This window comes from Rhamphochromis longiceps, linkage group LG10, assembly GCF_057381845.1.
Source record: "Rhamphochromis longiceps isolate RC_006_pf linkage group LG10, R_longiceps_female_GT1.1, whole genome shotgun sequence".
Taxonomy (NCBI): Eukaryota; Metazoa; Chordata; class Actinopteri; order Cichliformes; family Cichlidae; genus Rhamphochromis; species Rhamphochromis longiceps.
Genome location: NC_140566.1, coordinates 19816776 through 19843991, shown reverse-complemented (window position 1 = coordinate 19843991; position 27216 = coordinate 19816776). Strand labels below are relative to the sequence as shown.

Genomic DNA, 27216 nt, shown 5'->3' with positions numbered 1-27216 from the left:
GCATCTCAGGTTTTAATTCACCAGAAAACAGAGCTTCAACTTACAAGTGAGAAAGTTCTTTACTAAAACACACAGCCCACTTGTACGTAGAGCAACATGTCTGAGTGACCTTTATAACAGTTTTGGAAAAGTGTTGTGTCCTTTTTTAAATGAGGAGGTGGTTAGCGCTGTCATATGCTCTTTCAGTCTGAAGCCAGCATTGTATGATTGTACAAAATGAAGGAGAGGGGGAATCATCAAACCAAGCTTTGTAAATGGAACATCAGATAATTGCTTTATTCAATATACTGGCAAAGAACATCCGTGTGGTCGGACATAAATTTACAACAGAGTGGAGCATTTTATTTTGGTCATAGGTCATGTTTTGTAGCAGCCGTTCATCTTGCATAAATCAATTTGCACACTTGACATAACTTAATAGCTTGCACACCTCTCTTGCTGCCAGACAGTTAAAGGCCTTTTAGTCTCCTGGTTCTGTAACAACATATGTAACGAGGGGCTTAATCTCTGCACCAGCTTTCACTTCAGTTGACCCATACATCAGTTATTCCTCCCAATTGCTTCTTTACAACCAATTTAAATAGCTACATGGAAAAGACTTATGACTGTACGAATCCTCTATTTTCTAGTCTCATTCTGAGCTTGTAATCGCCGAGACTATAGGCTCTATATGAAGTAGCACAAATCCCACTATACTGAAACCTGCTGCAGAGGGTGTCTGCAAGATTGTTTCCTGAACTCTTCTTCACTGAGAACTAAGTTACTGAAGTAATGATTTTAGGGAGAAAAAAAAGCATTTTTTTGTCTAAAAATTTTTTAATTATCAGAAATAAAGTGTTGATTATGTTTGATTTTAATTGAAACCATACTAACTTTTTTTAATTTGAAAAATGGACGCAGATTAAATACTTAAGGATTTACTACATAATGTAGTCTTGATGGCACTCTACCAAAGCTGCAACAGATGTTAGGAGTTCAGTAAAATCAAAACCAGAACCAGTTTATGAATTTGAATAAGAAGCAGCTTCTTCTGGTTATTGAAATTGACTGACATCACATGGTAGCTCCCCCAAATTCTCTACTATGACTCTTTTGAAGCATGGAATAAAACTGGCAAATCCCATAAAGTGACTGGGATGTCCCAAACACTTTTGGAAAGCCATTTTATTGCACTCAAAATCCTGTCAAAACCTATAAATGGAACTTGCTGTTACCTCTCTTCAGGTCAAGTTGTGCCTCTTGTCATATTTCAGATGTCTGTGTTCCCAGATGGTGGAATTTGAGTTACATTTTAATGTCATGAAACATTTTGGCAGGCAGGACTCGGGAATGAGGGATAAAATAAAAGGCAGCTTTATTACTGAGCTTATGAAAACTGTGCGCAAAATGCAAAAAACTCAAAATTAGCAAGATACACACAGGATAACGAGAGGCGAGGGAACAGGCAAGAGCCCAGCTGGGACTCATTTCAGATGACAAGACAGAGGAAGTAGAATTAGGCACAAGATACAAGAAGAAGAATAGACACCAGAATAAAAGAAGAAGAAACAGAACGTGGGAACAGAAACACCAGCTTGACACAAATACAGATGCAGGATGCAGAGACCAGACCGACACAAGGACACAGCTCTGGAAACAGAAACAGAAAGGGAAAACAAAAGATAAAAATAAGACTCAACCAGAGAAGAAGAACGTAGAATACAAACAGACTGCTGGAGGATATGATGATGACAAAGGAAAAATAGGAATCTTACAAACATTACAAAAGAGCCAAAGTAAGAAACAATTGAGACACAAAACAAAACCAAATCTTGAACTCAGAAAAAACTCAAAAAATAACATTTAAAGTAAATATATCAGAGAAACATCCAAAAACGACTCCAACAGAGCTGCAGGGTAGGTCACTAGAACTTTTCCAGTAAATAAATAAAAAGTTTAAATATCCATCCTGTAACATAAGTTTGAAGTTGACATACAGTACTGATGAATCACTATGTTTTAAAGAAAAATGCTAGCTAATATAACAAAGCAATGGGCTTCAACGTATTGTTTTTGATTGATTTAAATCTGCATTCATTAAAGTTTAGGTGTTTGAAATAGAAATTTAGTCCACATTTGCATTTATTTACACCTTTGTAGTTCTGGTGTTTTGTGCATTTGTCTGTTGTAAGACTACGGTCATCATATGTATGCGAAATATGTTATTTGATGTATTGGTACTACCCGTACTAGTAAACTATGGGACATAGTGGGGACATAAGATGCTTATGCAGAGAAACTGAAATCATCATAAATGAATCATTAAAATGCTTCTGTAGGGGTTCAGCTCAGTGTTTTTCATGTGACTGCAGGATGATTCAGCTCTTATGTGCCATGCAGGGAGTTCCAGTGATTGTTCTTCTCCATGAGCTGTCACAGTATGAAGGGGACTGGAGTATCCTCCCTGCACTTCCTCGGTGAGTGTTGAGCACTCAAATGAAGATGAGTAACTTATTAAAATTACGTTGCATGACAGCTTATTTAACCTTGATGGTTTGGCGTTGTTAAGTTGTCAATCTTCTCAGGCTCTTTGTCAAATATGGACATTCAGCTTCCTGGTTGTTCTTCATAGAGGAGGAAACCAAAGTCACACTGTCTGCTCTGCTGGAGGTCCTCAACAGATATCCAGCTCAAGAGGTGGGATACACACACACACACACACACACGCACCTCAATAACAGTAGTGACTGTGCACTCAATTGCTATGCATAAAATGATGATCATGGTGATCTTTTTGCAATACAGGAGTGGTTTTTGGGTAAGCGTCTCCATGACAACGAGGCCTCCATCATTCACCACTATGCCTTCTCTGAGGACCCCAGTTCCTTCAGTTACCCTGACACCACAGCAGGCTGGGCTCTCAGTGCGCCGCTGCTCAAGAGGTGAGCGTAAAGATTAAAGTGAGTCCCTGTGTTGCTCTCCTCTCTTCTTTTACACATTTAGCAGACCTTTATAAGCTTTCTAATAAGACATCTGTTAATTGTAAAGACTAAGCTAAATTCAGCCAATAAAAATAAGGACCTACAAGAGTGAGGGAGACAGTTTACAGTAACAAAAACAAAAAAGAAAAGATGAGAAAGAAAAGGCACGGCTAAAAATAAATCTTTTAAAAAAGAAATGTTCCCAGAATGACTTTTAATGCAGCACTTATTTTTTGTCCCACTAAGAAAAAAGTTATCAGCTGCAATCTTAACTAGGGATGGGTATCGTTTAGGTTTTATCCGATACCGGTGCCAAATCGGTACTTTTGAAACGGTGCCGGTGCTCAAACGGTGCTCAAACCGGTGCTTAAAGAATGGAGAACACAAAATTGGTCCAAAAACCTCTCATGTTCAGCTGGTTTTTTGTAAAAAGATAACAATGTTAGCCTTTTCTGCAGCTATGGGGCATATATGGCATCACTCTTGGCTGGAAGCAGTGCTTAAACAATGGAAAAAACACAAACTTTGTCCTAAACCTCTCATGTTTAGCTGTTTTCCACTTTTTCTTTGGTCATTTTAGCCTTTTTGGCCAGGGTGAAGGGAGTATCTGCCATCAAACAAGAAGACAGCCACATGTAGCTATGATGATGTTTGCTAGTTCACTTTACATGCATTAATGTAATAACGTGGTTAGCCTACTCAACGTAAATTACACACGAACATTAAGCTACTCACGCAGAGAAGAACGGCTGCTGCTGCATCATCATCCGTCATCATTTCTGCTACACTGGCAGGGCTAGGGGCCAGGACTCTCCTCTTCGGGGTTTTTGGGGGATATTGCTAACTCCGGGTCAGATAACAGGCAACCCACGCACAGTAGATGCGCTCGGTGTGAGGTCTCGCAGCAAGCTATCATACGGCGCATTTCTGGGCTTTTAAAAAAAACGCTATGCGTCGCCAGGTGTTTCATCGGATTCTTGGTGTTACCTCCTTTGACAGTATCACAGTATCAGCTTAAAGCACTTGTTGCAGGCTGCTGAGTTTGCATATTTTGCTGTGAAGTACAGCCAGACTTTTGACCGCTTCGCCTTGGACATTTTAATCTGTAGCTCTGCTCTAACTGAACGTACGTACCTGGCCCCGCCTACTATCCTGGGAAACGTAAAATGATTGGCTAGAAGTGTATCACAGCTCAGGAAAAAAAAAGCACCGAAATAAAGCACCGAAATGTGCGCTGCTTTTCGGTCTGGTTACTACCGTTTATGTCAGAACCAGTGCCATCATGGCACCGGACACCGGTACCCATCCCTAATCTTAACCATTACCTGTTGCTTCACTCACAGTGTAAAATACATCTTATATATTTTATATTAGGATTTGTTGCAGGCCCTTACTTTGTCCACCGTCTCTTTCTACCTTTAAAATCGCCTACCCTTCAAGCTTGACTTCTGATTGGCTGCTTTCCTGCAAAATAATAACTGAGTAACTTTCAGTCATTGTTGTTAATTTCATTATATAATATGGGAACCTGCTCATTTCATCTGTGCTTTGTTACCTTCTTTCTTCAACCTTCATGTGTTTCAGACTCACAGAGCGGATACGGTCTGAGAATCTCAAGTCAGATTTTACAATCGACCTGAAGCATGAGGTACTTTGTCACTTTCTTGGAGCGTTTAAATCAATTATAACCAAACAAAAACTGGTTCAGTTCAACTTTGTGCTTCTTCTTCTGTGAAAATTGAAATCAGTGTCTTTCAGTCTACGAGCTGAGCTAAAGTACATTATAACAGCATTTCCTCCCCGTAGCTTTTGATCTGCAGCTTTGGTAGATCGTTTATTATTTTTCAACACATCACTGGAGCAGTTAGCATTTACAGTCCTGTGAAAAACTTAAGTACACCCCTACTGCTTCCATAAGAATTAAGAGGGTAAGTAGCAACCAGGTGCAGCTGAAATGCACTTTAATTTATAATCATCAGCAAGTTTGAGCACCTTTAAAAAAGCAGAAGTTTTGGTGGTTTGCTGCTCTGAGCATTCAGGTGTGTGTTAACACAATGTCACAGTCTTCCAGGTCAGACCAAATGCTGACAGAGAAAGTAGTGGAAGTAAAAACACGTTTAAAGTTTAAAGGACCTGGATTAGCTGTTGTTAATATCTGAGACCAGACTGGAATTTATCTTTACTGTTTCCTTATTTGACTTTTTTTTTTTTTGTGCCTTTTTACTTTTTTGTCAAGTTTACCATCACTAATTTGAATATAGTGACAAAACACTTTAACCTTTGAATTTGTCTTCATGCATGTTCTGTTTTTCTAGATTGCTTTGTTTATTTGGGAGGAAGGACATGGCCCAAAGCTGACAGCAGTTCCAGAGTTTTGCACACAGCCGAGAGACGGCTGTGCTACCGCGTTTACAACCTACCTGCCCGACTGCGTATGTAACAGCTTCACTCTGTCTGGTTATTCTAGATATAACTTTCATTTCAGTTCTTCTCATTTTGTGTGAACTTTGGTGTAAAACCAAATCTGTTATGACAGCTACCTGTAGATTTTTTTTTCTAAGTCAACAATAGTTATTTTTGACTCACGTATGCGGCAAGACTGTTTTATTATCGCTAACATCTTGGCAATAATACGTAACGTTCATTGTTTACTCAACAAACTCAATGACATCTTAAGATATTCCTCTTATTTAGTTTAAATTGTCAAATATGAGCACAGGAAAAACTGGCTAAACGCGTTGGACCTTTTTCCAGTGTGCAGTAATCCATCACTTTAAGTCACAACAAATTACAGCTGAGCTGTCCATATTAGTTAGACTGAAGTCAGCCCTTTATGCCACTGCCAAAGTCTGCTGTATGGGAATGCAAACAGAAATTTCTGTGAGCAAGTGAGCTGATTTAATCTGAAGGGTTAATGGAAATCAAGTGCACAGCTACCTGCACTGAATGCTTTAAAAACTATTTGAACAGATCGAGTATAAATCTCTGCTACATGATTTTTATGCATCTGAAACATAAGACGAGTTGAGCATATGCGATATTATGTAGACATTACATGTATTGCTGATATGAAACACATATTCTGAAGCACATTTTTTTTACCCATTGATGGCTACAGTGCTTTTTTTCCCCCAATGAAGGCAGACACTTTTTCTCTTTCTCTCTTATTTTAGGGGCATCCAGTGTCGAAGAATGATGTATTTGTTGCTGTGAAAACTTGCCAAAAGTTCCACTCAGATCGAGGTGTGTGTACAACTTCGGACAAATTAACAATACTTTGTTCTGCAGAGGTGTAAGTAGGTAACAAGATCCATCATGTCAGTAAGCACACATATACTAATTCAAAATTTGTTAATCTAAATTAATTATTTAACATTCAATACATTTGGTTATCTAAAATATATCTTCTAGCTACAGCTCTAGCTATCTCAAATAATAGAAAGAACCTTAAAGTACAAGTATACTTTAGATTAGATTAGATTAGATTAGATAGAACTTTATTAATCCCTCGGGTGGGTTCCTCTGGGAAATTCGATTTCCAAAAAAGCACAGCACCGACAGAAGTTACAGAGTTACAGAATATTATATATATATATATATATATATATATATATATATATATATATACATATATATATATATATGTATATATATATATATATATATATATATATATATATATATATATATATATATATATTAGGGGTGCAACGATACACAAAATTCACGGTTCGGTTCGATACTTTGGTGTCACGGTTCGATATTTTTTCGATACAAAAAAATGTTCATGCATTTTTAATTTGTCATTTATTAAAATTATAAATATATATTTTAACTCAAAAGTACAGTTTTTAAATTTAACCCTAACCCTTGTGCGTGTTTTTTATTTTGACAGCGAATGCGCACCTGCGGACCACTTATGTGCAGCCCTGGTTATTTAGCTCATCATATCGCAGCCACAGAAATTATTTTGTCCATGAAACCATAAAGCTGCACTTTCTTTTTGCCTTATAGTCTGATTTGTCATAACTTCTCCGTTTTGTGGTAAGCTTTTCTTTGGCTGTCACTTCTTCACCCTGACCTGTCTTATTTGGCTCAGCAGAACTGAAATGCTTTTACACGCACTCACATAAGCTCAGCGATTCTCTGCGCGATCAACCTCTCACATGTTTAAGCTTGCTGCGGGAGATTTCACTTGTCATGTTTGCATAGTAAGCTAACGATTAATAAGACGATGTCAGAGGAATTGGTGCACAAATTATCATCACTCACAGATCAGTGCTGTCGCTCTCTATACACAGTTCGCACGATTGCAAAGTGAAAGCAAAAAAACGAGCGCAAATTCAAACGCGACTTCAATATGTCACATATTGACAGTGGCTCACCGATGCCAATGACATAATTACCCAGCTACATTTCTGAAAGAATGCAAAAGCATTGACATATATTTTTCCTACAATAGCCCGACGGGCAGGGCAGAGATAGATTTTGGTAGCCCGACTGAAAAAATCGCTAGCTCCGGGACGTCGGGCTAGCGATATTGCAAGCCCTGTATCTGATTGAGGAATCACTCATCTTTGGAAAAGAGAGTTTATTACAGAGAAATGGCTCTTTCCAAAATAAAAGCTATACTATCCGCTTCTTCTGGGCTATATTCTCAGCAGCATAAGGAGAATCATGTGCTAACAGCTGTCTAAATGACTCGGCTAAAGTTAGTAGCATGCTTGTTGTTTTTGTCTTTGCACTAGGATGATGTCGGCGTAAATGTGCAGTCATATTCGTTGTGTTCCCACTAGTGCTTTCAGGTTAATCTCGTTGAAATGACCTTAACGCCACAACACGGCAAATCTCCGTTAACGAGCTACCGCCGATCGCTCTGTGCATGGGGCTAGACGGCCAACACGTTAACGAGCTAACTGCGCTAGCACACTAGTTCACACCAATGTAATTGAGCATTGCATGGCACATCCAACATACTGTTTTACTTTAGTCCATGACTCGCTTACCTTCAGGGTCATACGTCACATGAAAACCAAAATAATTCCAAACGCCAGATCTGAATGAGGGTGGGGGAGGTGCCCTGCGCTCTTCCTTCTGACTATGCTGTCTGTGTTGAGCGCTCAGTGGATCTGTGCTGGACAGTGCAGCCTAGGCGGAGTAGTCGAACACAGATTCACTGAGCGCTCAACACAGACAGCATCGTCAGAAGGAAAATTGATAAAATAAATTACAAATGTTGTATTGTTCGATACATATGCGTACCGAACCGAAAGCACTGTATCGAACGGTTCAATATCGATACGAATATCGTTGCACCCCTAATATATAAATATATATATATATATATATATATATATATATATATACACACACACACACACACACACACACACACCACATATATATATATATATATATATATATATATATATATATATATATATATATATATATATAAATACAGAGACAATATAAATAAAATATACGAAGGGGATAAATAGGAATAAAAATAAAAATACAAGTGAATTGCACATTTCAAGTATTGAGTCTATTGCACTGTTGACTATTTACAAAAGTATTGCACAAAAGGTATTGCACAGTGAGGTGAAGAGGCACTACAGCTTAGTTGTTCCCCCCTCCTTTGTCCTCCTGTTTCCCCTCCCTCTCCCCTCCAGAGAGGAGTTAAACAGTCTGATGGCGTGTGGGACAAAGGAGTTTTTAAGTCTGTTAGTTCTTGTCTTTGGGAGAAGCAACCTGTCACTGAACAGACTCTTCTGGTTGTTAATGGCCGTGTGCAGAGGATGTCTGGCATTGTCCATAATGTCCATCAGTTTCTTTAATGTCCTTTTCTCTGCCACTGTCACCAGAGTGTCCAGCTTCATGCCGACCACAGAGCTAGCCCTCCTGATCAGTTTCTCCAGCCTGGATGAGTCCTTCTTTGCTGTGCTGCTCCCCCAGCACACCACAGCATAGAAAAGTACTCCAGCAACCACCGACTGGTAAAACATCCTCAGGAGCTTCCTGCAGATGTTAAAAGACCTCAGCCTCCAGAGGAAGTACAGTCGGCTTTGGGCTTTTTTATACAGGTGCTCTGTGTTGCATGACCAGTCCAGTTTATTGTCCACCCACAGCCCGAGGTACTTGTACTTGTTGACCACCTCCACCTCCTCCCCCTCTATCTGAACCGGCAGTGGACCTGCTCTAGACCTCCCGAAGTCCACAACCAGTTCCTTAGTCTTTGAGGTGTTGAGTTGCAGGTGGTTTGTGTGACTCCATGCGACAAAGTTCCTCACCAGACTTCTGTACTCCTCTTCCTGATCATCCCAGATACACCCCATGATGGCTGTGTCGTCTGCAAACTTCTGAATGTGGCATAATTCAGAGTTGTAGCAGAAGTCAGAGGTGTACAGGGTGAAGAGAAGAGGTGACAGCACAGTTCCCTGTGGTGCTCCTGTGCTGCTGACCACTGTGTCAGACGTGATGTCCTTCAGCCTGACGTACTGTGGTCTGTCGGTGAGGTAGTCGGAGATCCAAGCCACCAGGCAGGGGTCCACCTCCATCCTGTTCAGTTTTTCTTGAAGCATACAGGGCCGGATGGTATTAAAGGCACTGGAAAAGTCAAGAAACAGGATCCTGACCGTGCCTTTTCCCCCATCCAGGTGTGAGTGGGCTCTGTGTAGGAGGTACAGGATGGCATCCTCCACTCCGACACCCGCCTTGTATGCAAACTGTAGTGGGTCCTGGGCATGTTGTACCTGTGGTCGGAGGAGGTTGAGGAAGAGCCGCTCTAGAGTCTTCATAAGATGTGACGTCAGTGCCACCGGTCGGAAGTCATTCAGCTCATTGGGCCGGTTCTTTTTGGGGACCGGGACGATGCAGGATGTCTTCCATAGGGCGGGCACTCTCCCCAGTCGCAGACTGAGGTTGAAGACTCGTTGTAGCGGCTCCCCAAGTTCAGCAGCACACGCCTTTAGCATCCTAGGACACACCTTGTCTGGGCCTGCTGCCTTTCTGGGGCGAAGCTTCCTCAGTTGTCTCCTGACCTGATCCACTGTGACACTGGGAGATGTTTGGGAGGAGGGGAGGGGGGAGATGTCTTGCTGCTGAGAGAGGGATTGGAGGAGGGGGGTGTCATGGTGTCAGGAAGGGGGGGAAGCGAGGGAGGTAGGAGAGTGGGGATTGGACTCTGTAGAGAAGGTGAGGGTGGGGGGGTTGTGGGCTGGTCAAACCTGTTGAAGAAGTTGTTAAGTTTGTTTGCCTTCTCCACAGTCCCCCCCACTGTGCTTTTCTTGGTGTTGTGGCCTGTGATGGTTTTCACACCATACTTAAATATACCTCTGGCGTAAATGTGCCTGTCAAGCACATTGTGTTTCAATTTTAAGGATTTACATATCAGTGAAACTAAAGAAAACATCTGGTCTTTTATAGGTTCTGCATGTTGCTATCTGTGTCTTTATGTATTTATCATTTATTTATTTAATATTTCCATCAAATTAAAAGGTTAAAGTGTTGATAATCAAATGCGCTTGATTAACTGAAGTATGAGCGACTCTATAACATGGCTTCAGTTAAACATGTTCAGTCTTTTTATAATTGTACTGCTGTTAACTTTAACATTTAACAAGTACGGCTTGTGCAGAATTGTTCTTTTCTCTAAAAAGAACATGGTGCTATGACTTAGGTTTGCAAAGTGGCATCTGAACAAAGCACAAGACTTATAGAACAGTAGGCCTCATTCATTAATGTGCATGGAATCGTTCTTATTCTTACCTTGTTCACAAGAAATGTGTTTGCATGAAGATTCACTAACAGATTCATTACATGTGCGCAATGGCCAATTTTGTTCTTACCACACTACACGTGTTGCAGGCTGCAACTGCAGGCTTCTATTTGTCGCCCCCAATCTGTATACCGTATGCTTAACATCATGTAATAGAGATTGAGTCCCAAAAGGTTGATTCTGTTCATCTGGACGTAGCATTTTCAGTGGGAGAAACGTTTTGTCACTCAGCCACTGAATGAACAATGGGCTGGGAGTTCCTCGATCATTAATATGGAAATTGTCATGAACATTGGTCAATAGCCACTGATCAATGGCCATGAGTACCATTCACAAAGAGTTGGGGCATGGCTGCAATGACAGATTTAGCCTTAGGCCTCCTCCTCGATTCAGGGATGGTCTTTCACTTTTCATGTAACAGCCCATCGTTCATTCAGTTATTGTGCAAATGTGCTGTTTATAAAGTTGGGGAAACCTGCAGTCAGCTGAGACTGAAGAAGGATGAGTGACGAAACGTTTCTCCCACTGAAAACGCTACGTCATCAACTACGAATCAGCCTTTTGGGATTTACTCACCTGGATAATTGAGCATGCATCGAGACAATAGAGACTGAGGTGTAAGGGCAGGGATAGCTCAGTAGGTAGAGTGGTGGCCCCATGATCGGAAGGTCGGGGGTTCGACTCCACTGAACGGCTACCCTGAGGTACCCCTGAGCAAGGTACCGTCCCTACACACTGCTCCCCGGGCGCTGCATTGGTGGCTGCCCACTGCTTCACTGGGTGAATGGGTTAAATGCAGAGGAACTATTTCCCTATGGGGACTAACACGCACACTTTACTTTACTTTAAGTAAAGAGACTGGCTTGCCAAACTAAGGTAAAAAAGAAACATGAGAAAGTTTCCTGAAGAAACTTATATAAAACTGTCGGAGAAGGAAGCGCAGGAATCCACAGGAGTTATGAGAGGTTGAAACAAACAAGTAAATGAAGGAGGAAAAAAACCTGAGCGATGCTCTGGCTGAATATCGATACACTCGCTAACCAATAAATTGATGAATCACTGATCTTTTTGTGTGAAATGTTTACACACATTTACGCACAGGTTTGTGTGTATGCACTGGTTATAAATTAGGCCCACTGAGCTGACAGTGAACTTCTCTGTATACCCAAACACTCTAGAGTCAGATGTTGTGTCCAACAAATAAAGTTTTACTGCCTGAAAATTAAATAAGTAGAGCAAAAATCACCCACAACAATCTCAGAATCTTTTAAAGTCATGCAGCAAAATTTAAATTATAGTTACTAAAAGTGGTTCTGCGAGTCATAGAATCACGATTTGTACATAGTTTCTCTTTTAGTTTAGTTTTTGTGTTTATGTCTTATTCATCTGAGGTTCTCTTTTATTAATTTTGAGACCAGGCAAATATCGAATTATTCATTTATTTATTTTTTCATCGTGTTCTGAGATTTAAAACATTAAAAGAGGGAATCCCTTTTTTTAATGACTGTACTTCATTGCCTTTAATAATTATACTTTTACAACATTTTGTCCACTGTGATCATTTTAAAAACAAGTGATTGAGACACACAGGAATAATAACAATGCAACTCAGATATAATAATATATTTCAGTATATTAAAGTTTTTGTATTTGTAATAATTTGTGCAATTATTCAAAGCACTGATGCTCTTTACAAGTGAATAATTAGTGGATGTGTTTCAGAATAAATTAAGGTAAGATGAGTCCCCCTTACCATGGATCACTTTTAAGTTATTACTTTGTAGGTTTTTTGTGTCATGTCTAAAGACTAAAGACTATAAATTATAGTCTATTAATTAAATAGAAGCTTTGCCTGCCATCAATCAGTGCTTCACTAGTCATAGCTACTGTATATATATCTGTTTGTATGTGTCTACAGCTCAGTGGTGAAGGCTTAATGTTGTTGCAGGTTCGGTTATCTTTCCCCATTCATTTCCACAGTACCAGTGGTGAAGGCGACCTGGGAGAAAGAGTCTGGGTTTTTAGAGTATTATAGCGATGTTACTGATGCCTCCATACCAACAGTCAGTTTGGGAGTGTCCAATACTGAGAGGGGTAAGTTCATTAGCAGCAACAATTTTTACTGATAACTGCTGGATACAGATCAGAATATTCAATTACATTTTATTCATACAGCATCAATTCACAACAGTCACCTCAAGGAGGTTTATATTGTAAAGTAAAGAGTCTACAATATTAGAATGAAACCCCAACAATCATGTGATGCACCGTATTGTGTGTGTATAACCTCTTTTTAGGTTTTGTGGATATTATACATGGTTATGCTGAGAATATGTCAGCCAGTTTCCACTGGAAATGCCTTTTGGTTAAACTGTCAGCAAGGAATTTGCATTTGCACTGTTAAATTTTTATGTAACCTTAATGCACATAAAAAACTATGGAAGCCCGTTTCCGCCACAAAAAAAAAAAAAAAAGGATCCATAACTCAAAATTTCGAGTTATTTTCTCGAAATTTCGAGTTATTTTCTCGAAATTTCGACATATTAACTCAAAAATTTGAGAAAAGCAACTCGAAATTTCGAGTTAGCGCTGCCAATCAGTAATCTACGTGAATGACGTCATTTCCATGTTACCCGGAAGCTGAAGCCCTCAGCTACAAATGCTACAGCTAAGCTACCGGTATTACATCCAGTCGTGAATGCACAGATTGCTGAGTGTTTTCAGCCTGGCTTCACAAATGATGAAATCCCTGTGTTATTAGCTGAATCACATGGTGTTACTATCAGCAAACATACTTTAATTTGTTGGGATCCGTTTTTGAGTGCGCGGTCCTGCGCCATATGCTTCCGGGTAACAAGAAAGCGACCTCATTCACGTATATTTTTGATTGGCAGAGCTAACTCGAAATTTCGAGAAAATAACTCGAAATTTCGAGTTATGGATACTAGCTTTTTTTTTTTTTTAGTGGCGGAAACGGGCTTCCATAAAAAACAGCTGCTTGTTTAAGTGAAAATACATTAATGGGTTTTTTGCACTAGTAAAGTTGTGGAGTTGTAAAGTATTTTGTCTAATGTCAATTATATCGTCAGTTATATCATTATCGCAAATTTTCAAATGTTTATCGTGATAAATATTTTTGGTCGTATCGCCCTGCTCTACTCTGATCTTCCTGGAGCTGATCATTGACTGAGTCTTTGCCCTCCTGGCTATTGTTCATTCCTTTCAGATGGTAGTCTTCAGTTTTCTTCCACGTCTCTCTGGTTTGGCTTTGCATTTTAAAGCATTGGAGATCGTTTTAGCTGAGCAGCCTATCATTTTCTGCACTTCTTTACATGTTTTCCCCTCTACAATCAATGTTTTGATTAAAGCATGGTGTTCTGAACAATGTCGGGCACGACCCATCTTTCTCAGGTTTTCAGAGAGAATTGCATGTAAAACACGTGCTGGCTTCATGCTTAAATAAGTTCCATGTGAATGACACCTGTTTCTTCACATAATGAATGACCTTACTGATTGGACTCCATACTGCTATTATTTTGAACATGCCCCTTTCACTTAATTATTTAATTACACAGACTCAGGTGCATCCATATCTGTTGGGTCTGTTGGTCTCTCTGACTCTACTACACCTACTGGTAAATTATTTGCCATGTAATAATACGATTTCTACCAAAAAGATCGTGGCTCGGCTCGAACTGACAGTCTTGGTCGTTGTGTCCTTGGGCAAAACGCTTCACCAGTTGCCTACTGGTGGTGGTCAAAGGGCCCGGTGGCGCCAGTGTCCGGCAGCCTCGCCTCTGTCAGTGCGCCCCAGGGTGGCTGTGGCTACAATGTAGCTTGCTATCACCAGTGTGTGAATGTGTGTGTGAATGGGTGGATGAATGAATGTGTAAAGCGCTTTGGAGTCCTTAGGGACTTGTAAAGCGCTATACAGGGAGTGCAGAATTATTAGGCAAGTTGTATTTTTGAGGAATAACTTTATTATTGAACAACAACCATGTTCTCAATGAACCCAAAAAACTCATTAAAATCAAAGCTGAATGTTTTTGGAAGTAGTTTTTAGTTTGTTTTTAGTTTTAGCTATTTTAGGGGGATATCTGTGTGTGCAGGTGACTATTACTGTGCATAATTATTAGGCAACTTAACAAAAAACAAATATATACCCATTTCAATTATTTATTTTTACCAGTGAAACCAATATAACATCTCCACATTCACAAATATACATTTCTGGCATTCAAAAACAAAACAAAAACAAATCAGCGACCAATATAGCCACCTTTCTTTGCAAGGACACTCAAAAGCCTGCCATCCCTGGATTCTGTCAGTGTTTTGATCTGTTCACCATCAACATTGCGTGCGGCAGCAACCACAGCCTCCCAGACACTGTTCAGAGAGGTGTACTGTTTTCCCTCCTTGTAAATCTCACATTTGATGATGGACCACAGGTTCTCAATGGGGTTCAGATCAGGTGAACAAGGTGGCCATGTCATTAGTTTTTCTTCTTTTATACCCTTTCTTGCCAGCCACGCTGTGGAGTACTTGGACGCGTGTGATGGAGCATTGTCCTGCATGAAAATCATGTTTTTCTTGAAGGATGCAGACTTCTTCCTGTACCACTGCTTGAACAAGGTGTCTTCCAGAAACTGGCAGTAGGACTGGGAGTTGAGCTTGACTCCATCCTCAACCCGAAAAGGCCCCACAAGCTCATCTTTGATGATACCAGCCCAAACCAGTACTCCACCTCCACCTTGCTGGCGTCTGAGTCGGACTGGAGCTCTCTGCCCTTTATCAATCCAGCCACGGGCCCATCCATCTGGCCCATCAAGACTCACTCTCATTTCATCAGTCCATAAAACCTTAGAAAAACCAGTCGTGAGATATTTCTTGGCCCAGTCTTGACGTTTCAGCTTGTGTGTCTTGTTCAGTGGTGGTCGTCTTTCAGCCTTTCTTACCTTGGCCATGTCTCTGAGTATTGCACACCTTGTGCTTTTGGGCACTCCAGTGATGTTGCAGCTCTGAAATATGGCCAAACTGGTGGCAAGTGGCATCTTGGCAGCTGCACGCTTGACTTTTCTCAGTTCATGGGCAGTTATTTTGCGCCTTGGTTTTTCCACATGCTTCTTGCGACCCTGTTGACTATTTTGAATGAAACGCTTGATTGTTCGATGATCACGCTTCAGAAGCAATTTTGAGACTGCTGCATCCCTCTGCAAGATATCTCACTATTTTTGACTTTTCTGAGCCTGTCAAGTCCTTCTTTTGACCCATTTTGCCAAAGGAAAGGACGTTGCCTAATAATTATGCACACCTGATATAGGGTGTTGATGTCATTAGACCACACCCCTTCTCATTACAGAGATGCACATCACCTAATATGCTTAATTGGTAGTAGGCTTTCGAGCCTATACAGCTTGGAGTAAGACAACATGCATGAAGAGGATGATATGGACAAAATACTCATTTGCCTAATAATTCTGCACTCCCTGTACAAATACAGGCCATTTACCACAACTCTGGTTAGTCACATTGGACTGCTATTATTTTGAACACAACTGTACATCACTTAAAGTCCAATAACCAAACTTTTAAACTTTGTGAAAAGCCTTCCCAGAAGTGTTAAAGCTATTATATCTCCAAAGGGTGGGCCGGCATCATAGTAAACCCTATGGATTAAGAATGGGTTGTCAAGTTCATATGCATGTGACAGCAGACAAATATATAATAGCAATATAGTGTACGGATCCGGCTTTTAGGAAAACTCCCCGTTTACATGAACAAATTGGAATCTATCAGATAGCTATGAATCTATGTTGTGTTCTAATCTCTGTGGTCACATATTGGGGTCATTGGTATTGAATGCTGCGCTGAGGTCTAACGGAACAAGCACAGAGATGTGTCCCCTGTCAGAGGTCAGATGAAGATCATTTGTAGCTTAAAATTGTTGGGAAGACTAGTCAGATTGTGTAGACACTCCAGAATATGCATTAATAAAGTCATCACGAAACTACCTACATGACAATTAGAAAGGCAGAGTTGGTCATAAGCCAAAAATGCACTTTATGTTTCGTACTATTTAGGAGATGCTGGTATGCTGAGAAATATGGCAAACATTGTGCCTGATTTGTATCAGCATTTATGCAAGTGTCGTCTGATCATGCTCAGTGAAACATGGAACACATTTGGGGATACTGGAGCACAATGTTGCCCTGAGCTGCAGGCATAAAAGCTGCAAGTGTTAAAGTTAATGAAGGAAAATTTAAAGCTCCTGGTCCCTGGCTCACCTCTGCACAGCTGGCTAATCACAGGATGTAATAGCTCCTTTCCTGAGGACTGAAGTATCGAGCTCCATATTTCCTGTCCTTACACATTTGAAGTGCACCACAGTCAGTCTATGAGCAGACAAATCAAAAGACAGTCTGATTTAATCAGTTAACTGGCTGTTAGCGGTGAAAAGAAGTGTGTATGTCACCTAATCTTTGTCATAATAGGCGCTCGAGCAAAAAATACTAAACAGAGCTTCTGTGAAAAAGACACGGACACCAGTTTTATCTCTCTAATGATATCACTCTTGTCTGAGATGCACCTTTGTGCTTTACTTGAAGTCCATTCACATGGAAGGGAGTTGCACATCCATCTATTCCTCATATCTATGCTTTCTCCTCTTGCACTTTGTCCACAACCTTTTCTTGGCTCTACTTTGTCATTTCACACACATGCAGGTGCTTTTGCTCATTCTTCCAATTCTCCCCATTTTTTATCATTTTGTAAACATTTAGTTCCATTTTATTGAAACACAACATTAACAAGTGCACTAAGAGAGGACAGCTCATCCAAAGGTCATGACCTTGACATGATTATCAACCAAAATAAATCAGCTCGAGCTGTTATTGAATGTGATGTTGAATCTTTTTCACATTTTCTTCTGTATATTTTATTCCCCTAAAGGACACTGTGGGAAGACGTTTGCAATCTTGAGGCGGTTTTTAGGCAAAGCTGTGCCGAAAGCCGATTGGCTGCTCATCGTTGATGATGATACTCTCATCAGGTAAGCTGGAAAATATTTTTTCTCTTTATTTAACACACACAGAAATTAATACATTGATATATCTATGGGCTCAAAATGTGGTCATAAATATTTTGTACTTGTAAAAAAGATTTGTATGTGTAAAAAAGATTTGTGTGTGGACTTAGAAAAAAAAAACCCTGCAAGTTACAAGTACGGATTTTGACCCTATTTTTCTTCCTTTCATCTGATTGGTCAATGTCATGTCAATCACAAATGTAACAATCCAATCAGAGAACAGATGGGTTTGGCTGTCGAGGGGCGCTTTTTTTGAACTGCAGGTCTTTGAAGGGAATAAATGCCCTTTTACATGCCAACCCAGCGTTTTCCTTCATCACCACGAAGGAAAACAGTCTGTGGTCGTCCGAGTTTGGTGATTTTTGTGTCACAGGTCTACGTGTTTAATACAGGGACTTCCACAGCCTTTTCAACAGCGCTGCGGACCGCAGGGTGGGGGCGGGCAGTGTTTTGGAAATGACAGTCTTCATTACAAAGCTTTCTTCGTTATGAATTAGCATACATGTTTTTATTGAACATTTGAAGAACTAGCAAAAAAAACAAACTCTTGTAGAGGACATAAAGTCAGAGATAGAAAAGACAAGGAGCAGGTGCATCTAGTACAGGTAGAGCTGCTGCAAAAACCCACAGAGCCCAGCAGCCAGCGTAACAAATTCTGGATCCTTTGCTTTTAGTTAGCATTAGCAGCACATCCTGCGTCCGATGTGAAAGGACTTTTATGCTGCGCACTGTGACTCACAGCAATGGTCCTGGGTCAGCCCTGACTTTGTGTTAAACTAATCCTAAAGTAATAATGGTATTTCTAGCCACTGATATACCACAACTTTTTCCTTTCAACAGCTACTGAAAGTTAGGGGACCTAGCTGCTATCGGATATTTATATAGCGATCCTCCAGCTTCAAACTGTATCACCCTTCAAGGACCTGCAGTTCAAAAAAGCCCCCCCCCCCCCCGACAGCCAAACCCATCTGTTCTCTGGTTGGATTGTTACATTTGTGATTGACATGACATTGACCAATCAGATGAAAGGAAGAAAAATAGGGTCAAAATCCGTACTTGTAACTTGCAGGGGTTTTTTTTCTAAGTCCACACACAAATCTTTTTTACGCACGCACAAATCTTTTTTACACATACAAATCTTTTTTACGCACACACAAATCTTTTTTACACATACAAATCTTTTTTACGCACACACAAATCTTTTTTACACATACAAATCTTTTTTACGCACACACAAATCTTTTTTACACATACAAATCTTTTTTACGCACACACAAATCTTTTTTACACATACAAATCTTTTTTACGCACACACAAATCTTTTTTACACATACAAATCTTTTTTACAAGTACAAAATATTTATGACCACATTTTGAGCCCATATATATCACAATACAATGTTATGAATAAAATAAAAAGCTACAGCCAGTCAGCCAGTAACTATAATCATGAAAGTTGTTTATAAAAAGGTTTATAATGTACTTTTTCATTCTAATCTGCATATTTAATATGAAATGCAAAAAAAAAGAAGTATTGTAGTGAAGTTTGCAAAAAAGTCCCCAATGTTAATCTTGTGTATCCTCCTATCCTGAATATATGGCCACAATGTCTAATGTCTAATGTTTCAATTCAACTGTTTTTAGTATCATTTACACTGTTGTATAAAATCAAACATGTAGCCCTGCACACTGGATTTGAGCGTCACGCCTTAAAATAGGATGCCACAGTTGAAAAAAGTCAGTGTGGGGCATTTCTTGCCTCTTAGGTAATCCACAATCAACTGTAAATACTATTATTGCAAAATGCAAGTAATCAGGAACCACAGCAGCTCAGCCGTAGCAGAAACCACGTAAAGTTACAGTGCAGACTCATCGAACGCTGTGGTCTCCGACACTCAATAACTGCAGGGCTCCAAACATCCTCTGGCATGAGCAAAAAACTGGCCCAGTACTTTTTTCTATTTATAGTGTATATGTATACTAGGAGTGGGGGAAAAAATCGATTCTGTGTAGTATCGTGATATTTTGTTTGCTAATAATGTATCGATAAAAGGACAGCAGAAATCGATATTTTGTTACAAAAAAGGTTTTTGTGCTCTGACTTCAGAGACTTTTTCTGAGCAAGAATCCTGACATTCCTTCACTGTCCAAATGTGTTTAACTTTTTTTATGGCAGCAATAAACATAAGAGTTTACTTATTTTAATTTAAGACATGTTTTATTTTAATTAAGTTTAAAACTTTTTTTATTTAATGTAAAATTATATTTTGTTTTAATTTACTTTCAAATTCTTCAATTGCTGAATGGGCTGCAGTTTTCATAAATTGCATAGTTCAGAATAGCTATAATTGTACCAGATGGTTACATTCAGTTAAGTTGGACTAGACTGTAATACAAACCGTTCAGTTTGTCAACAATAAAACTGACTGAAATGAGAGAAAGACTGAGTGGGAGACTTTGATATTAGATAAAATGAATATTGATAAAGTTTACCTTTATGTACAGAATCTGAATATCGCAAAATATTTTAAAAAATTGCAATAATATCGTATCGTGCGTTAAGTATTGTGAGAATATCGTATCGTGGGATGTATAGTGATTCCCACCTCTAATGTATACTGTAGCATAGAAAACATGTCTGTTTGGGTTGCTGCCTTTCAATTGATCCTTATATCATAATGTTGTTACTTGTTGTTACTAAGATTAACTTCCACAATGTCACAATCTGGCTGAAGCACACTGCGTGGCCTTTGAATAGTGGACCCAAACGCACACACAATGGAACATGGAACGTAATTTGATTTAACAAAAGGCGAGCTGTTTTATAAGGCTGATGAAAAGGTACAGACAAAGGGCAAGGCAAACCGATGCAAAACTAAGCATTAACCTAAACTGGGTAAACTAAAATAGAACATGAAAAACTTTGACATGAACAAACCAGGACATGGATACATGAAACCCGGAAACATGGCTTGAAACAACAGACGACCTGACAATGAATGCATGACAGCAGACTACATAAATACATACGAGGCAGACGAGGAGAAAGGAAACACACGTGGAACACAGCTAATTGGAATGAACATAATGACGCGACAGGGAGAGGGAAACTAAACTCAATGAACATGGGACAGACCTCTTCAAAATAAAACAGGAAACATAACGAGACGCAGACATGGCAATGCGAGCCTGACGACATAGACGTGAAACACACGACAGACGTAGATGTGGACTTAACGTGACGGACGGACGAGGAACACGGACACTGTAAAAACATACAGAGGGAAAAGGGGACTGGAGATGAGACATGGAAATAACTAATATTTTATTGTAGGCATGTAGGTACTACGTATGCTATGCAAACTTTCTCTCTCTTGGTCCACCAACAGTTTACCCCGGTTGAGACAGTTGCTGCGTTGCTATGACCCAAAGGAAGCAGTGAGCCTGGGGGAAAGATATGGCTATGGCTTGACCCAGAAGGGATACAGCTACACCACCGGAGGAGGAGGGTGAGGCTGGGTCAGATGATATTTTTGGGTTGTCGGTGTTAATGATTGTTGAGCCAAAACATGCAAAACCTTGTGTGAAAATTTGAACATTACTGATTTTTCTTTATTTAACATTAGAGGCAATAGTTGTACCTTAGCTATTACATAGCTACAATCAGATACAAGCAAGGCATGGCATCAAGGCCCATATTAGCTGGAACCAGTAATTTTTTTTCTGTTACATTGTACTTCTCCGTTGGCTTTGGTCTCAATTTGCATTAAAAGAGCCAGACCATAGTAAAAGGGAGTTAAAGCTGTTAGGCTGTGTGAGGATTTACCAGTGTTGCAATAAAGCAAAAATAAATGTTGCAATACAAACTCTATGCTTCTTACACGGGGTTTGTCCCAAAACCTTTGGCTTTCCTTGCAGTTTTCATGTCAGCTTTGAATTAAATACTGATAATAATATAACCACATTCTTCTGTGCATTATGTAATCCAGTCAAATGTTTTTTGCACATTTGTTCTTGTTGAAAATCTTTAACTGATGACTAAAATAAAAATAGTTTTTGGAGGGGTTAATGTATACATACCTAATATGCCTACATAGTAAGAACATAACAGAGGGAGCGCTACACACTGAACACCGTGTGTGTGTGTGTGTGTGTGTGTGTGTGTGTGTGTGTGTGTGTGTGTGTGTGTGTGTGTGTGTGTGTGTGTGTGTGTGTGTGTGTGTGTGTGTGTGTGTGTGTGAAGGATGGTGCTCAGCAGGACGGCGGTGTCCAGGCTGCTTTCCAGTAGTTGTGGTTGCTACAGCGATGATGCTCCTGATGACATGGTGCTGGGCAGGTGCTTCACTACGCTCGGTGTTCCCATTACACACAGTCCACTATTCCACCAGGTAGAGAGCAACACACACACGCACGTGTTCTTGTCACGGTGAACAGCTCTCTTGATGACGTTGTTTTTATTTTTATGAGAGTTGTAAAATAGAATAGAATAGAATTCAACTTTATTGTCATTGCACATGCACAGGTACAGGGCAACGAAATGCAGTTTGCATCCATCCAGAAGTGCTTTAGTGATATAGATATATTACAATATATATTAGCAATAATATAGATATGTAAGTATATTACAGAAATGGGTCTAAAACTTCCTGGGAAAGCAATGCGTAAATTAATTTGGTCTGTTTAAGCAGGTCAGCTGAACACAGAAAATGTGTGACAGATGTAAAGCATGAAGTTTTAATTAAACAGTAAATATCTGCTTGACTTAAATAGGAATCGTTTTTTTAAGAGCAGCTGCTTATGAACTTAAAATCTATTGTAATGTTTTCATTTACTGGAGCACCAATTTAATATGAGGCTGTTTAGTAAAAATAAATCCAAAGTGCTAAAGTTTAAGACGTGTGGGTAGGAGAATAGAAGAAGAGCCTTTCAAACCATTTCTGTCTTTGTTTTCTTGCTTTTGCGAAGTGACTCACACCTTGATTAAATGCACAGAGACGCCACTTAAATGAGCCCAAATTGCCCCAAGTGTTAATGAAGACATTAACCTTTACTTAGGACCAGATGATGCAGAGTGTGATACTCTCTTCCTGTTTGCCTTGTTTAAATGAAGGTCAATTAGAGAGACCCAGAGAATGCCATGTGGTTCTGCTTTCCTAACAGAGTGCTGAACCTCGCAACCCGAGAGAAACAATCTGTTTGCCACGTAGAAAAATAATTGAGACATTAATCATTTTGTCCCAGAAGCTTGCAGCTTTGTAATTAAACTGGTGGGGCTTTTTGAATTTTATTCTTGTGTTTTCTGCCTGTTAATTATAGTTTAACTTATGATTATGCGTTTACTGCTGGCTCTTTGAGATAATACAGATATCCTTGTTCTGTGGATAGGCGTGCGGGGCACACGCACAGACAGACAAACCGCTTGTCCTTGATATTTCAGGCCCGACCAGATGACTACTCCGAGGAAATGATCTCCACGCAGCACGCCATCTCCTTCCACAAGCACTGGAATGTAGATCCCGTGGCTGTCTACAGATACTGGCTGCAGGACACGCGACCACGAGATGAACTGTAGAAACTGTGTTTATGCAGTAAGTATGTCGTAGACAAGAATCAGTAACCACTGTTAAGGCTGCTGTAACATCCAGATAATGTGGGGAATTTGCCACATTTGTTTTGACATTGGTGTGTAGACTTTTGAGATCCCAATAAACAGATCTGACGAATCCCACCGCTGCATTTGGCAACAAATGCTCCGTAGCTCAGTACACACACTGGTCCAAGGAGTAAAATAATACTATTTTACCTCAGACACAAAGCTAGTCGCTGCTGTGGGTCATTCAGCTCATTGATATTATTTCTCTACCTCCACAGTTTCAACTCTGCCAACAAGAGCTCGAAATGTACGAAAGTGGTGGTGATACAGCTTCAACTCCTGGATCAAAGCATGAAATTCTCCCTGCTGCTGCCTTCTTGTAAGACGTGGATTGAACCAAATTCTTAGTCTCTTCCTTTTCTTCTTTAGAAAAGGGTCGGCTCATCATTGCTTGATGTTGACTTCTGTTTTTCACTGTACGTTTTTTTTTGTAGGACAAATTTTCAGCAAAAACGCAACGCATTCGACATGCTATATACATTACGCGACACGTTTGAATCTGGACATTTAACCATTGTTTAGTTGCAACGCACTCTGTGAGTAATGGACTTCAGACTAAAAGTTTGATGAATGCACTTTGTGATGATGGTAAAGTGAGGAGGAATTTGCCCAACATGTGATATTTTGCAGAATTAGGATCCAGAGTCGGACAAAGTAAACAAACAAAATATTAATAGGTCACAAGCAGTGTTGGTCAAGTTACTTAAAAATAGTAATTAGTTGAAAAAAAAACTTCTCCAAGAATGTAATCCTGTTACTTTACTGATTACTTATTTTCAAAAGTAATGAGTTACTTTATTATTTAGTTACTTTAAAAAAACAAAAACATAATAAAGCACTAGACCTTTCTGCCCAATTCTATTTATTTCTGCATAATCCATCATATAAAATGTAATCAAATGAAAAAGTCTGTTTTTAAAACTTTTTATTAGTTTTAATCTTTTGACTTTATGCACATTGCATCAGACAAAAATTAAATTATATGCAACAGTCTTTGACTTGAAGAAATTTGTTTAACATTTAAACCTATTTTCTGCATATTCCAGCATATAAAATAAAAATAATGTTTTGTGTTTACACTCGCTTTTTCAGATAGATGCAAGTAAAACAGCAAAAAATGAATAAAATCAAAGATTCCACAGCACTAAGTCCCGTCACTCTCAACTCTATTGTCACCTCTTTACTCGTTACTTTACTTTACTTACTTTACTCGTTAATATGTTACTGCCCATCTCTGGTCACAAGCAAAAGTCCAAAACACACTCGGCATCTGAAAACTCCAGGTAACAAACAGAAGGGTATCAACAGAGGAAGTTCAACAAAGCCAAAGAATGCCTGACGACTGCAGTCATCAGCTTTTTCTGCTTAAGGACCAAGAAGTCAAACTAATATACTTGGAATAATAAAGCAAAGAAAAACTGGAATCAAACACAGAACAGCTGAAAACCTGTCCAAAAGGGCAAAATTAAAGCCACAAATCCCACAGACTATTACACAAAATCGGACAGCGATTTGTGTGAATTTGTCCAGTTTTGACGTATTTTCTGGTCAGCATAGACAAAAGTTGGAGGACATGATAATTTTTTCCTATTTCTTGGTTAAAGACTAGCTGTTGCCTGGATTGTGAAAACTTGTTAACTTTGTGTTGTAAAATTAGATTATTTATTTATTTTGGGGGGGGGTTCGGTCTGAAACCTGAAAAAAGACGATTTGAGATCAGTCTCATAAAGTACACTAATTACCATTTCATATGTCATCACTATACAGAAAGATTCTGAAATGCACACTGTGAAGACTATTTATCTGTACAGTAAATTCCACGTGTGCATATTTTTGTCTATTTTCTTTGAATAAATCTGAAAATCTGAGGTTCAGTTGAAGTAAGCAGAACTTTATTTTTGATGTGTGAACGGCAGCACTGTGCGAATGTGGGTCAGTTAAAGAGTTGCCATCAGAGGTGACGAGATGAATTAAAATGTAATGTTTCATCCATTGTGTGGAAATGTTGGCGTGTTAACTGAAAATCTGCCATGTCTTTAAATTAACTTTTGAGGTTTTTTCGTAATGTTGAAATAAATATTCAGGAACATTTAACAAAGCCTTTTTATTTTTTGTTGAGTTACTGACATTAAGAATTGTTGTATTATGTGTGGCGGCGGATCCAGATGTAGACTCGTGAAATAAACAGATCTTTATTTTTGAAATCTAGTAAAAAAATCCAAACATGAAGACACACGAGAGGAGACGAACCGAGTACCAACAATACAACACGACAAAGAGCACAACAGAGGGAGGATTTAAAAACACAAGACTAATCGGAGATGCGAAAAAAAAGGAAAACACAAGTGAAACTCACAAAAGGAGAGACTATCAAAATAAAAAGGTAACTAACATCTAACAGAGAAACACAGACACTGGAAACACAAGAGGGCAGGAAATCTGAAACTCAGGGAATTAACATCAGCTGCGATGACAAATTATCAATAAAACAACCAAACCAGAGAGGAAAATCATGGAAAACAAAATATAAAACAAAACATATAAAACAACAATAAACAAAATATAAACCAGAATATGAAACTAACCAGCAAGAAGGAAAAACAACACATAACAATAAACAGAAATAAAATGTTGAACTCAAACCAGAGTCCAAACCTGGCATTATGATAAGTGCAGAATTGAACAGTTCTTTTTTCTGCTGGTAAGATTTGCTGGAAAACTAGATTTGGTTTTAAGATTCGAAGAAATTATTCCTCACAAGGTCATATAATGAAACTAAAGGGGTAAATAATACATGAATGAATGAATAAATAATGCAGTCGCCCAAACAAAGCTATTATTCATAGTGTGGACGTGGATTCAGTAGCCTGAGGGGGAAATTCCTTCAAAGCTTGTTGGTAAGGCACTAATAAAATATCCGACTGACACGCTGGCTTTTTGTGACTTTTGTTTTGTGTCGAATTCGCATCTCGTCTGAAATTCTTCTTTCTTTTGTCTGTCTCGCCATATATAAGTATTTGAGTATCACGCTGGGGGCACCGCTCCTGGATGATATTACAGCAAACTCATCATTTTCTCTGCCTGGGGCTGTGTGCCGTTTATTTTTTCCTGGCTCATCACATCCTTGAGGCCAAAATCCCCCGAGAGGCAGCTTGGCGCCATGTCACTGTGACAGTAATTTTTTGGAACAGGGGCCACAGTGGGGGCTGTGTATCATGGTAGACCCTTATATTCAGCATGAATTCTTGCAGAAGTAATGAATTCATCACATTGACGTTATTCATCCGAGGAAAATTGGTTGATTTAGACACTGTTTCGGAGTCCTTTGCTCTCCTTGACTCCCAGAAGTTCCATTTCCAGCGTTAATATCCGGATTCGGCTGCGACAATGTCACACATCTCATTTCCTATCATTATGTTTGTCTTTGACTTCTAGGTGTCACGTGGCAAACTTCACAAATGGATCATTGTGTTCCCGTTGCACTTTCACACATGCAGACACTGATGTAGATTTCATAAACCTTTGGGTACGTTCAGTGGTGCAGATGAGACACGGCCTGCTCGGCAGGTCCAGTGCTTCACTATTTTTTTTTTTTTGGAATTTCCATCAATAAACAGTAAATTACTTTCATTAAGCAAGCACTGATTATCATTGTTTTAAGTGGTAATAAATCAGGTTTGTCCACAATTACTGAGTATGTTCTACCACACTGCAAGCACAAACAGATTATTTACCAAGT

The 27216-nt window shown here is 39.4% G+C and overlaps 1 protein-coding gene across 1 annotated transcript in view; it reads left to right on the top strand.

Moving 5' to 3' along the window:
* b3glctb (beta 3-glucosyltransferase b) overlaps window positions 1-25555 on the top strand; it is a 31906-nt gene extending 6351 nt beyond the window's left edge. Inside the window, exons 5-16 of the mRNA XM_085419621.1 lie at window positions 2380-2456; window positions 2565-2676; window positions 2785-2921; window positions 4545-4608; window positions 5276-5392; window positions 6134-6203; window positions 12721-12834; window positions 17689-17788; window positions 21214-21333; window positions 22068-22212; window positions 23262-23412; window positions 23696-25555. Of these exons, the coding sequence (XP_085275747.1) occupies window positions 2380-2456; window positions 2565-2676; window positions 2785-2921; window positions 4545-4608; window positions 5276-5392; window positions 6134-6203; window positions 12721-12834; window positions 17689-17788; window positions 21214-21333; window positions 22068-22212; window positions 23262-23396 (1191 nt within the window). The 3' untranslated portion in view covers window positions 23397-23412; window positions 23696-25555. The remainder of the gene's footprint in view (window positions 1-2379; window positions 2457-2564; window positions 2677-2784; window positions 2922-4544; window positions 4609-5275; window positions 5393-6133; window positions 6204-12720; window positions 12835-17688; window positions 17789-21213; window positions 21334-22067; window positions 22213-23261; window positions 23413-23695) is intronic.
* The last annotated feature ends 1661 nt before the right edge of the window (window positions 25556-27216 follow it).